General features: G+C 49.7%; 1 protein-coding gene across 3 annotated transcripts; it reads right to left on the reverse strand.

Annotated features, from left to right (window-relative positions):
* Nucleotides 1-879: 879 nt before the first annotated feature.
* On the reverse strand, nt 880-13,582 carry MLF1 (myeloid leukemia factor 1). 3 transcript variants are annotated; one of them, XM_063167421.1, is made up of 8 exons: nt 13,492-13,582; nt 8,867-9,041; nt 6,073-6,117; nt 5,183-5,272; nt 4,747-4,875; nt 3,166-3,325; nt 2,787-2,919; nt 880-2,639 (listed from the first exon to the last, which is right to left on the reverse strand). In XM_063167421.1, the coding sequence occupies exons 1-8, from the start codon at nt 13,536-13,538 to the stop codon at nt 2,537-2,539; spliced, it is 882 nt and encodes a 293-aa protein (XP_063023491.1). In that variant the 5' UTR covers nt 13,539-13,582; the 3' UTR covers nt 880-2,536. The 3 variants fall into 3 exon arrangements, with proteins under 3 accessions (XP_063023491.1, XP_063023493.1, XP_063023492.1); XM_063167423.1 differs by lacking the exon at nt 13,492-13,582 and adding an exon at nt 10,045-10,197; XM_063167422.1 differs by lacking the exon at nt 6,073-6,117.
* Nucleotides 13,583-13,947: the final 365 nt, after the last annotated feature.

Consider the following 13,947-nt stretch of genomic DNA (forward strand, 5'->3'; position numbering starts at 1 on the left):
GGAGGCTCTCCGTGTTCCCCCGGCCCCTCACGGGCCCCTCAGGGAGCGGCACCGGGCGGGAGCCCTGAGGGGGCAATGGAGGCGGGGGGTTCTCACCGCCTCTCCGGCCCCTTAGGGAGCGGCACCATGATGGAGCCCCAGGGGCGCAATGGAGAGGGGAGGCTCTCCGTGTTCCCCCGGCCCCTCACGGGCCCCTCAGGGAGCGGCACCGGGCGGGAGCCCTGAGGGGGGAACGGAGAAGGGAGGCTCGCCCCGAGCCCATCCCGGAGCGCCCTCGGGCTGGTCCCTTCCCGGGAGCCATCCTGAACCAGCCGTGGAGTCCCGGTGTGCGGAATTCTCCGAGTGCGGCCTGAAAGGGGCGGATTTCAGCCGAACCATGGAGCGGGACGGAGCCCGCACCGGCGGCGGGGTCACAGCCCGGGAGTTTGGGAATTAGCAGGAATTAAAAACAGCTGGAGAGCGGCGCTCCCTGGCCCGGGGGGCTGAAGTGCCTGGAAAGGGGAACACGAGGCTGGGATGGGGCACTGGGACCCGTTTGTTACACGCTGTTAAAATTTACTCTCGATACAAAATTACTCCCCGGAAGCTGCTCTTCATGCCTGCTGAGGTTCCAGGAGCTGCTCTGAAACTGAAAGAGGCCCTCTCCCTACTCTGGTTCCATCAAGCTTTTATTTTTGTGGAAAACGCATTCTCACCTCTGGAAACAGAGGGATTTCCAGAGAATCCGGGACTGGTTCTGCTAAATCCCATCCCATTCCATCCCCCCATGGGCAGGGACACTGCCCAGAGCCCAGCTTTCCTTCACTGAACTGTTTCAAAGCAGCCCAAACTAAGTGATGCACAAATCCCTCTGCGTGTAGAATAAACCAACAAACCTCATAAATAATAAATAACTTTATTAAAGAGTTGCATTTTCAGATGATTTTACAGAGCACAACTTGTGCCTTACATTGGAGAACAGTCTTGATGTAGCAAAGGGATCTGGAGGGAACATTCACCTCTTCCCACTGTCACTTCAAACCCAGGATGTGCTTGTTTTATTTCACACAAAAATCCGAGTTAGCAGGTGAATTTTCAATTTAACAGCAGCAGCTCTCCAAGATTGTTGCTGTTAATTACTATCTCATAAATTAATTGCAGAATCCACGTTGTCTCCAGTGGATGGAAAACGAGTCCCTGACTTTAAGGGGTGTCCAACCCCCCCCCAATCCCCACTGCTCATTAAAGGGTTCAATTATTGCCATTAACATTGATCACATCAACTTATTGCCACTGATACTTCTCTAATTCAGGAAAAGACCACAAGCAAATAATTGTCCTTCCCTTCTCAGAGCTCAACAGAAGTGCTGCTGATTGGGTTTGCACATTAATAAACATTAATTAATTAAAATTAAATAACCTTAAGCAGGAAGATAAAATATGATTTAGAGGCTTTTTGGCCAAGCAAATATTACTCTTAACTTACTAAATTCTATTTTATCATACAAACAGTACTTTTAAAGGCTACATTATAATGGAGCCTTGAATTTATATAAAGCTTTAGTGTTATTAATTTATATTATTTAATTTACAGAAATTCTTTCTGCTACACCACAGGGATAATTCTGCATGGTAGAACAATACAGGGACTGAACACCTGGAATCCCAGGATTTTCCTGCTCTCAGGCACTGCTGGCTCTCCTAAACTATCAAATGTAGATTTAGGGTCATTCTACCCTCAGTAAAACACAAAGAACACAGAAAGGAGAGGGGTTCCTGTATCCAGGGCTCTTCACAACACAAGAAATGGTGAAATCATTCCAGTTAAGCTCATTTCTCCCATGTATTTTTCCCATGAGTAATTCCTATTTCCAGCTGACCTCAGGACACTGATATTACTACAGTATAATTAAAGTAATGAAATACTACAGACAATCCTCAAAATGGAAAATGATGGGCTAACTCCACAGAAACAAAGGATCAGGAATACAAAGTTGACAGATCAGGCACAGGAAATGAGGTGCAAGCACAGCTTATTAACATAAAAACCCTGATACATGTAAAGTATTGTCATATTTCAGTATTTCCTCTCATTTTATGTTACACCACAGTGAATGTGGGGGTTCTGTAACAATTTATCACATGATTTTAAAGTAGTGCTTTAGAGTGTATTCAAGTTCTATTAATTAACCTATAAAATCAGTAATTATTTCAGCAACCTAAAATAAAGGACATTTGCTTTCTGTGCAACTCAGAGTGGGAAGGAGGAGCTGCAGTACCAGGCTTAGTAAAGCCTGAGATTGGTGCAGCTGGAGCAGAAGAGCTCTGCAAATCCAAGCTGGTTTCACCAGGCTTAGAGATGTTCCATAAAGTGCTTTTAGGCAGAAAGTTGCTGGGCTGGAATTCACTGAGGTCTGAGGACACTGAGAAGCAGGAGGAGCAAAGGCACAACACAGAGCAGAGATTGGTCACAAATCGAGGTGTATTTTTATGGATGCGAGCACTGAGCACCATTCATCTGCTCCAGGGAACCTCTGTCCCCAGGGAATGGGGACAGTTAATTCCTGGAGCCCTTCAGGGGGGCAGGAGTTCCTTTCACACTGAGAGCCTCCAAGGAATCCCTGGGCACCCTGGATCCTGGAGCTCCCAGGGGCTTCTCTCTGCAAAAAGAACAACAACGGTCACAATCTCCACGAGAACAGGAGGAATAACACCTGCAGTTCCCTTGGCACATGGCTCCAGAACTGGATTTTCCTGCTGCTGCTGGAGCCCCCTTACCCTGCAGGACAGCAGGGAACAGTTTTTACCTTCTCGAGCCACCTTCCCTGGGGCTGTAATGGGCACTCCTGGATCTTGAACCCTGCACTGCTGCTCTGCTTCGGCAAGGCCTGAACTTCATGATCTCCCTCTGCCACTCCTCATCAAAGGTGCCAGCCTCAGCTGGAAAACAGACACATTCATTTCAAATGTTAATAAAGAGGGGAAAAAAATTAATGACTATTAGGGGGTTTGGGTAGCGATTGTAAACTTTGTAGCCCACAATTCTCCACATGGCCTGCAACTGTTTTTGGGGATATGTAAAAGAGAATTTGGATTTAAAGGTGCCTTTTAGGATATCTCAAGCTGGAACTTCCAAATCAGAGAGTGAAACACTGTAAAGCTCATTAACTGCCTAAAAAGACCTACATTCATCCAGGTTGATGAATTCTTGGTTCATCTCCTCATCCCCAGTCTTGGTGTTCTTGGATCTTCTGATGACATGAGCCCGGTCGTGGATGTGGTGACCAACAGAGATTTTCTCCAGGCCACTTTCAGAATCCTTCAGTGCTTTTCTTGTTTCTTTAACCTGTTAAAAAAAAAAAAAAGGGGGGCAACTGAGTGTCCTTCCAATTAAAAATGAGGTAAAAGGAGTTCACAGAATCCCAGGATGGTTTGGGTGCCACCCCTGCCATGGCAGGGACACCTCCCACTGTCCCCAATGTCCAGCCTGGCCTTGAGCACTGCCAGGGATGCAGGGGCAGCCACAGCTTCCCTGGAAGAATTCCCTTCCAATATCCCATCCAACCCTGCTCTCTGCAGTGGGAAGTCATTCCCACTTGTCCTGCCACTCCAGGCCCATGCAAAGGGTTAAATCCTTTAAATCCTCCCCCAATAATTTGTTATCTTTCCTTTACCAAAGTCAAGTTTTCCAGGCTTTTCCAATTCTCTCATTTCCCGTGTTGGCTGTGAACACACCAACAAAACACAAATCAAGCCTCTTTTCCTTCAGCCACCAGAGAGGAAGATGAAACACACCTCAAGTTTTTAAACTGGGTATTAATTATTGGGGAAAACCCCTCAGTTTAAAAATGCCTCAGAGCCAAGGTTCCAACGTTCTCCTTGGCAACACAAGAGCAACACCCGATGCCAAAATTCCCAAGCAGTTACTGGGCTGTGGCGCTGGCTGGCCTGGAGGGCAGGCTGGCCCTTATCAGTGTGCTGGGCTATTATTAGCAGCCTTGTGATAAGGGCTGTGCTGGAGCTGGGACATTCCCAGCCAATCCTGCCCACAGCCTTTAGGGATCCTGTCTAGGCTTTCACAGCCCAGGCCAGGCTCACATTCCCACCCCAGTTCCCAGCAGGATTAGACACAACAGCTGCAAGGGAGCTGCAGCCCAGGGTTATGTAAGTGTCTGCCCAAAGGGGTGCTTGCAAGGCAGGGCTTGCACAAATCAGTGCCTCTACTGGAGTTCAAGTGGACAGGAAAAGGATTCATTACAGCAAAGAGAAGGGCACTGGAAAATTGCTGCTCTGTGCTCTGCTTTCCCAGCCTTGGATGAGTCTGTAATTTATTTTAGGGTGTACTTAAAGCACAAAATTACAGGGAGGAAATCAGGCCTTTAATACAGAGCAGGGTTGGAGAGCCCTGTGTTTTCCTCAATCCCTAAATCTTCTTTGTGCAGTCGAGGGGGGTCAGGCTGTGCTTAGGGAACAGGGACAGGAGGAGAGGGAACAGCCCCAGGCTGAGCCAGGGCAGGCTCAGGGTGGACACCAGCAGGAATTTCCCCAGGGAAAGGCTGAATAAACACTGCAAGGGGCTCCCAGGGAGGTTTGGGGTGCCCATCCCTGAGGTGGCACTCAGTGACCAGGTGGGGACTGGGCACAGACTGGACTCAAGCCAAGCTCAGTGATGGCAGGCAGGGTTCTGTAAAGCCCAGGAGTAAGTGTGTGCAGGGAAAGCAGCTGCAGGCCCTGCTGTGGTCGGTGCCCAGCCCCTGCAGCACTCACCCCTCCCGGAGCCGTGCGCGTCTGGCTCGTGGCCTGGAACACCTTGGGAGGCTCATCCCCCACTCTGGAATAGGTCACCATGGAGGAGGAGCTGAAGCTGTGTCCCTCGGGCTGGATGGACAGGTCATCCTACAAAGCAAGGCAGGCTCACTGCTGGAACTTAACACTGTGGCTAAGAGCTATTCCTTATTATTTTATTATGGAGAATATCCCTGCACAAAATTAACCCTCCTGGCACCACATTCAACTGCAGTTTTATCTTCAAAGAATAAAGAAAAACTATAAACACTATATAATCTGGGCAAAAACCCCTTTAATTCTTACTATCTCCTTGAGAGTAATCCCATTTTTCATGGCATTATTTTCTGAGGAATATTTGCAATAACTGGCACTCTCCAGTGCAATAAATTCCAGAATTATTTTCTAAAGAACTCACGAATTTCCTGTGCATTTCCAGCATGTTGTTCCTCATGTTTGACATCATCCTGTCCATTGCAGAAAATGGATCCATAAAATCTGCATCCCACTAGAAAAAGGAAAAAAAAAAAAAAGACTCCAGTTAACACAGTCTCAGCTCTCCAGTCCTGGAGCTGCTTTTCACATGCATTTTATCTCAAACAGCTTTTCAGAACGCACTTCACACACAGACAAGCCAAAATGCACCTTTTCAAAAGGAAATTAAGGGAGTTGGATTAAGATGGGAATATTGGGAAGATGAAAGTGGAAGATTTGTTACTCAGATGTCAAGCTGGCCACAAAATGAGTTTATTTAACAAAAATGTTCATTGGATATTCAAGTATCCAATTATTTCACAAATGTGTTCATAAACCTCACCAGCTTCTGCTCTGAAAGTCCTGCATGACTCTTCAGGGTTTAAATTTCAATTAATTCATTTCCAGAGTTATGTATTTAAATGCAGCTTTCATTTTGCAACACTGAAGCTCAAAATGAAGTAAAATTAAAGGACAGAAAATTTTCAACTTATTTAAGTACAAGGAATTGGAATGCTCTGGGCAGGTGATGGATATTGAGCAGGACATTGCAGAAAACCCCAAGCCCACCTGCAGGGGCTGCCCTGCCCTGCTGGGAGCAGTGGTTTGTGCCACCCCACAAAGGCTGCTCCAGCAGCACTCAAGGTTTGCAGCTTCCCAGGGGTTATCCCATCCATATCCACAGCTCAGTGCCCCAGGAAGGATTCATTTCCCTGGATTTTCTTATTCCCAAACTGCAAACAGCACCAAAAGCAGGATGCAAGCGCAGAGCTCAGCCTCTGCCATGCTTTGGTTACACACAGCTTACACAGGAGCTACTCCAGGGATACTAACCCCTCTCCCAAAACCTGCAAAGGGCATGAGGGAGAAGCTGGTGGCCTGGAAAAAAAGGAGCAACATCTGGAATCATTATCAGGAACAGCAGAAATGATTTTCATATGCAGCAGATTACATGAAACATTTCACATCTAATCAAAATCACCCAGGAGGGCCTTGGTAATGAATTAATTAATCCCTAGGTATGCAGAAATAATATATTTATACTGATGATATAAGAAAATGATAACTGCCACCACATCTAACAAGTATTGATAAGAGCGTGTGAAAAGCACTTGGAGGTTGGCAAACATCTGAACCCCACAAGAACCTTGGTGCTGATTCCACACTTCAGGCCCCACCCTGCAATGCTCCATTCCAGTCAGGCAGCACTGAAAGCTGATTCAAATCAGCAAATCAACAAATTATCCCACAGATATTGAGGACTCCTGCACGGCAGGGCGATCCTGGGAAGCACAGGGGTGTTTGCAGGAAAGCCAGACTGGAGAATCAGACAAGGGCTGCAGACACTCGGGGGGCCAGAAGGACCCAACCCCTGGCAGGAACTTTAATGGAAAAAAAGGAATTCTCCAGCTCTGGAATAGCTTTAGGAACTCTTCAGGTTTCTGTCAGATTAGGCACAGCTGTAAATAATAATATATTTTTTTCCCCTATATATCAATTCCTCATCAGTAAGAGTTATTAGGCATACAAAGCTTATAAACTCTGTTTTATAACAGAGCCACTAAAAGCTGTTAAACATTTGCCTTATATACAGGATAATCAGACCTCCCAAAAACCCAATTAACAGCATCTCTTAATATGTTTTAGCTCATTCCTCCTTCCCTAAAAACTGAGCCTGCTGGAGAAAGGAAAAGCAGTTTTAAATTAGAATCCTACAGTGGCACTCCTTGAGTTGTCCCAACTGATTTGGTTCTTTTTAAAGCAGTTTTAGGCCTGCTGCAATTTAATTAAACACAGAATTACAACACTACTAATTAGTGTCAGTAATTCGAATGAAGTGTATTTTGACATGGCAGCAAAGCTCCACCTTTTCCTATATAAAAATGTAATTTTAAAGGTCTCAGTCCTTGGTGGAGCAGCAGTTTGAGATCTCGAGGCAAGGCAACCAGTGCAGAGTGTGGTGTGACATCTGACAGCTCTGCAGTGAACAGAGGAACATCAGAGGGGCCTGGGAAGGGTTGGGAGCTCTGGAATTCTTTCACCACAGAGCTCCTGGAGCTGTCACTGTGCTGCAGGCACAGACAAAGGGTTTGGGGCTCACCTGTGCCCCTCACTGCACAACAGGGACACAACCCTGAGCTCTGACAGGGTCTGTCTCCAAAGGAAAAGCTCTGATCTGCCTTTGGGCACCCCTGATCCAAGGGCTCAGGATCAGCAGAGGGAGGATGATGATGCCCTAATCAGATGCAGTTTCTATATTTGCCAGGAACTGGATGAGCAGGGGAGGAATGTGCCAGCCCCTCTGGAGCTGCAGGTGATGGGCTCAGCTCCAGCTCTGGCCTGGCCTCCAGCCCCTGTCACCTGCCTTTCCTCAGCAGCCTCTGGAAATCCAGGGGGAAGCAGGAAAGGAACAGGGAGGGAGCTGCTGAGAACCTGCAGGGAAAGGAACCAGCTCCCAGCGTCCATCCTCTATAAATACAGCTCTAGATAAGGGCTAGATATGGTGATCCTGCATGGCCAGAGCTGAAAAAACACTTCAATTAAACACACACCATCAGTTTCACTTGGTAACACACAGAAATACTGAATCCCACACCAATTTCCCCGAGCTTTAATTCTTAGGGGTTTGTATCTGAGAGAATATCAACAATAGCCCAAATTCAGAGCATGAAGTGTCTACTCCCAACTGCAAAGCTGAAACAGGGGATGGAATATCCACCCCCTGAGGTGGTGAAACCCAGGCTTGTGGAAATCAAACTGAAACAGCTGCACACAAGGGACTGAAATGCACAAATGTCATGGATTAATGGAATGGGCTGGGCCTGGAAACAACCTGGCCTTGAGCACTTCCAGGGGCAGGGCAGCCACAACCAGGCACCTTTTTAAGTTAACATGGAAAGGAAATACATGTAGAGAACACGTGGGACACTTGTAGTGCCTTTCTCGAACAGAAACATTTCATGTATTGCATTTAGGAAAGCAAGCACTGGGTAAGCAGTCAGTTTGTTCATTAAATGTCTCTTCAGTGATCAGTGACCCCAGATAAGGGATGTGCCGTGAGGGAGGCACCAGAGGAACCTTTCCATTTCCTGAGCGATGGAAGAGCTCAAGGAGGCACCGGGGCAGTGCCAGGGCTGTTCCCCAGGCAATGCCCGTTCAGGGGGCAGTGCCAGGGCTGTTCCCCAGGAATGCCTGTTCAGGGGCAGTGCCAGGGCTGTGTCCCAGGCAATGCCCATTCCAGGGGCAGTGCCAGGGCTGTGTCCCAGGCAATGCCCGTTCAGGGGGCAGTGCCAGGGCTGTTCCCCAGGAATGCCTGTTCAGGGGCAGTGCCAGGGCTGTTCCCCAGGCAGTGCCCGTTCAGGGGGCAGTGCCAGGGCTGTGTCCCAGGCAATGCCTGTTCAGGGGGCAGTGCCAGGGCTGTGTCCCAGGCAATGCCCGTTCAGGGGCAGTGCCAGGGCTGTTCCCCAGGCAGTGCCCGTTCCAGGGGCAGTGCCAGGGCTGCTCCCCAGGAATGCCCATTCCAGGGGCAGTACCAGGGCTGTGTCCCAGGCAATGCCCGTTCAGGGGCAGTGCCAGGGCTGCTCCCCAGGAATGCCCGTTCCAGAGCAGAGTCCAGGACAGCACTTACCCTGCGGGGGCCCCTGGTGGCCACCTGCGAGTCCTGCTGGGCTCTGCCGCCCGCTCTCCTCCCCGCCGGTCTCTCCCCTCCCTCCGGGAGGCTCAGGAGCGGATCCCGCCCAAAAGGCTCGGAGAAGTTCCTCATCGCCCGCCTCATGTGCTCATGGTGGGCAGCAAAGGGATCCCTGCACGCCAGAGAGCACCGCGTTATTGCAGCTCATGGACCATGGCTCCAGGATAGCCCAAACTCTGCTTTTGAATATTCCATAACGTTCTTTATCCAATTTTTATTACTTTAATAGGACTCAAATGGGCAATCTCCCGTTCCTAACAAACTCTGATTTTCTCTTCCCTTCCCATCTCTAAGGTTGGGTGTTTGAGATCTATTTCGTCTCAGCTGCCCTCACTGCCCTCCTGGCTGTCCCTATTCCTCTTCCTCATCCTCTCCAGAAATATCCATCCTTGCACCTTTCACTCCAGCCCGTGTTTAATACCTGCCAGAACCATAAACTGGCAGGTATTATTATATAAATAAACCATATTTCCAGTTCCCAAATTTCCTTCTCCCTGTCCCACTTAAAATACCTTAAAATGCTTAAAAATAACCATTATCCTCTAAATTCAGGCCAGTTCCATCTACAGTCACCCACTGCTGCACCTGTGCCTTCCCTCTCCACAAATCCTGTTCCCACACCCCTTTCCTGTGCTTAGGAAGATTCTCACTGGCTTTTTGTTTCCCTCTTATTTTCCCCTCCTCCACTGGTGCAGAACTCCACCAGTACTCACAAAGCTTGGCTTGCAAGGAAAACCTTGCTCAACTTCCCCAACTCTCCAAGCTGGTCAAGCCCTGATATTCCTAATTAAGGCCAAAAGAGGAGCAGAGCAGGGATTTTTCTGAAGTGCAGGGTATGGGCAGTGCTGCTGCCTGAGGGCCAGGCTGCAAATGGACACAATTCCCACACACAAAAATGGACACAATTCCCACACACAAAAATGGACACAATTCCCCCACACACAAATGGACACAATTCCCACACACAAATGGACACACTTCCCACACACACAAATGGACACAATTCCCACACACACAAATGGACACAATTCCCACACACAAAAATGGACACACTTCCCACACACATGACCCTGCTTCCCTTCCTCCTTGCTACCCCACTGAAAACCCTTTATTACCATGAGCAGTCATTCCCAGGTGTGGTTATTCAGGTTTAACACAGCTCACCCTCCTTCCCCTCAATTCCTGCACTCCCCACACCACAGGGCAGCAGAGCCTTTCCTGGGACACCCCAGAGGGAAAGGTCCCAGGCTGCTCCTGACCTCTTATCTCCTGCCCAGCCTTGCTGCTCCCACCCTTATCTCCAGCCCCACAAACAGCAGCTCCCACATCACGTGGCTGCTTTGATCCTGTGCCAAAGTCACACTTTATGTTTATTCTTTTCCCTTTCAAGTGAAAAAGACAAACGTGAGGTTGGATTAATTTTGAAACAGGATTTTTTTAAACACAAAAATATCCCTTTAAGCTACACCCAGACTCAAACCCAGCCCAGAAAGTGTTTTAGTGATGCCATGGAGCAGCCCCTGCTCTGCTCCCAGCCCTGGCTGATAAGGAGCTCACCCAGCCCAGGATGAAGAACAGATGGAAAAAGCTCTGGCATGAGCCAAGGGCAGGAACCACACCAGCAGCACCTCGGGATGTGCACCATTCCAGCAGATCCCAAACCCCAGAGAGGCTGGGTTATCACACACAGAGAGCTCCCTGCTACCAGGGACAGGGAAATCAGACACAAACTCAGGAATGGCAGGCTCAGGAACACGAGGAAAGGCCCTCAATTCCAAATTTTAGGGAGTAATTAATAAAAAGAAAAAATGCTATCAAGCTTCAAAAGAAACACTCCAATTTTGGTACGAGTAGGGTAAAACCAATGGAAAGGGAACAGAAAATCCATGTGGAAGACAAAGTTTCCAAGGAATTAAACCCTGGTGGTTCCAATGAGTGAAACTCAAGCCAGAATTGCAAGAGGAGCAGCTCACCCTGACAGACACAGATGTACTGAACAAGGCACAGTCTCTGCAGGGGACCTGCAGGAACTGAACATCCTTGCTCCAAGCACAGATTTTATGGGATGACAGCAGGTGTGGGACACTCTAATTTAACAATTATTGACTTAAATACGACCTTTTTTGAGGGGGAGAAGATACTTTTGATGAGAAGGCTGAGATTTTTGTTATAGCATAGAAGTGATGAGGAGAAAGCGAGGGGCTCACAGGGCTTTGCACAGCACATCTGTGCCCTTCACGTGTTAAACACTAAATTATCTTTAGAATTAAATTCTGCACGGAGACAAACAATTTATACATTTATTGCTCCAGCACTCTGCAGTAACAGAATTTTGTCTAATATGTATTAACCTGACCCTCACCTGACATTAAACATGAAGTGTAACATTAATGCTCACTTCAGTGCATGAAAAATCACTCCTAGAACAATAAACCCCACTTATTACTTCTGTAAACTGTACTTGGTATTAGATGTGTTTCTTTTTATTAGCTATTAGATGGAAATATTAGATTTTTCCCCCACTCATGAAGTTATGTAAGGCTGCAGCTGCAGATTCCCCCTGGAGAGAACACCTGGCACAACAAACTAAAGAGAATCAAATGCAGAGTGTGCAGCTGGCAGGGCAAACACAGCCCCTGCAGCTGGGCAGGGAGTCAGGGATGAGCCCAGCCCGGCCCTGCACCTGCGGGTGAGTGAGTGAGTGAGTGAGTGAGTGAGTGAGTGAGTGAGTGAGTGAGTGACTGCCGCTTCCCCGGGACAGCTGCTGCACAGGGGCTCCAGCCCAGGCACTATTTCCAGTCCAGCACCAAATCTCTCCTTATGAGGCAGCTGGAGCCCATTATGACTCTATTTTGGAGCTAATCTTATCTGAGGTAATCAGCTCATTTCCTCCACTCTATGCAAAGCAGACTGACAGGACAGTGCTGAGAAAATCAAGTCTCGATTTCCAGCTCGTCTTTCACACACACTCCCTGCCTCCACCTCCTGCAATCCTTGTGGCTACAATAACAAGGAATAAATTAATAAATAAGCAATTGTTATTTCAAACAAGACATAATTTCTATTATAGCTTTAATTTAATGCAGAGGATTGCGTAGGGAAGTTTCCTGCACAGAACTCACAAGTTGTTATAACAGCAGGAATATTCCTAGAAACCAAGAGTGCCAACGTGTGTGGCACAGCTTTGGGAATTCTCCTGGAATGTGCTGTAGCTCAGCAGGAGATTCTCCTTTAAGCAGCCCCAGCAGAGCTGCCAGTAACCAGGAGATGCAGACAACAAACCACATCACAGGGCCTGCTGCTCCTTCCTCACCCACCCCTTATCTCGGCTGCTAATTAAATTCCTGAGAGTTTTTTCAAAGATTTAAAATTATTATTGAGGCTCCTCAGCATGCTCTGATCCCATTTCCATGCACTACAAATCACAGTTTCTGACCAAAGACATGAAACGGGGCCAGAGCAGGTAATTCAGCAGCTCTGGCTGAGGGGAGAAGCACCTGCATCACTCACTATTTATATTTAGATTCCAGTGGCAAAAGAAGATTCCCACATGGAATAAACCGGGCTCAGACTTGAGTTCGCAGACAGGAGCCACCACTGTGCTCACGGTATGGAAACAGAACCTCAGAATGTTTTGGGTTGGAAAGGACCTCAAAGATGGTCCTGTCCCACCCCCTGCATGGGCAGGGACACCTTCCAGCACCCCAGGCTGCTCCGAACCCACCCAACCTCGGACAGCTCCAGGGATGTGGCACCACGGCTTCTCCGAACTGCCCGTGCCTCACACGGGGTAAGAACAAAACTCAATCTGCTGGGGTAAAGCAGCACCGTGCCCTCGGGAAACGAGCACAAGGAGACAATTTGCCATCAGTGCTCTCACACGCGCGTCGGCAAAGTTTGAATTGAAGGACAGCCGGTGCTCTAAGCAGGGCTGGCACCGAGAGGAGTTCAGAGGCCGCCTGCGGCTGAGCCATTAATTAAACACGCACATAAAGCCGGATGAGCTGCGCCGCTCGCAACCTGTACTTGGGAACCTGAAGAGCAAACAAACTCCAGGATCTCCAGCAAGGAGGCGAAGATCTCCTCTGTGAGAAATGGGGATTAAACCCTTCCCTGCTGAGAGGGGAGGCAAAGCCAACTCTCCGCTGTGGAAGCTCGCTGAGGACGTTTAACCCCCGCTTGGCTCTGGGGGGCACGGGCGGTACCGGCCGGGACACACGGGCGGTGAAACGGCCCCGACAGCGGCATTAACCCCTTTAACCCGCCCCGGACCCTTGAACCCACCCCGATCCCGGTCCTTCCACCAGCACTGACCCTTTTAATCCGCCCAGCTCCTGACACCTGCACCGATCTCTCTAATGTGCCCCGGTCCCGGTCCTTCCCCCTGCCCCGACCCCTTTAATCAGCACCGACCCCCGGAGCTGCCTCAGCCCACAGTCGGTCCCACACACCCACCCCGCCTGCCCGTTTCCAGCCCCGGACCGGCCCGTCGGAGCCCACCGCCGCCCCAGCCCGCTCTCCCGCCGCCTCACCGCCGTGCCCCGCAGCCGGCCGCCCCTCACCTGAAGAAGGGATCATCCTCGAAGCACCTCCCGAGCCCCCCGAACATGGCGGCGGCCGCTGCGCTCTGCGCGCCCCCGGCCCCGCGCGGCCCCTCCTCACCGCGCCGCTCCGCCCCGCCCCTCCGGCGCGCGTGACCTCCCCCGGCTGCTCCCATTGGCCGGTCCGCAGCGAGGGGCGGGGCTCCACCGCGCGCCCCCGTTGCCATGGCGACCGCGGGGCCTCCGCTCCAGAGGGGCTGAGGGAACGGGGAAAGTTCCGGAAATTTCCAAAATTCGGGAAATGCGGGAAATGCGGGAAATGCGGGAAATGCGGGGATCACAGCCCCTCCCGCAGCCCCCCTCTGCCAGCGGCTGCCCCCGGTCCCGGGGAGTGTCAGGCGGGGACAGGCCCGGCCCCAGCGCGGCTGCGCCGCGTCCCGCTCCTCGGCGATTTGAGAAAAAATTCCTTTTTTTCCA

Source organism: Melospiza melodia, chromosome 12, assembly GCF_035770615.1.
Source record: "Melospiza melodia melodia isolate bMelMel2 chromosome 12, bMelMel2.pri, whole genome shotgun sequence".
In the NCBI taxonomy this organism is placed as follows: Eukaryota; Metazoa; Chordata; class Aves; order Passeriformes; family Passerellidae; genus Melospiza; species Melospiza melodia.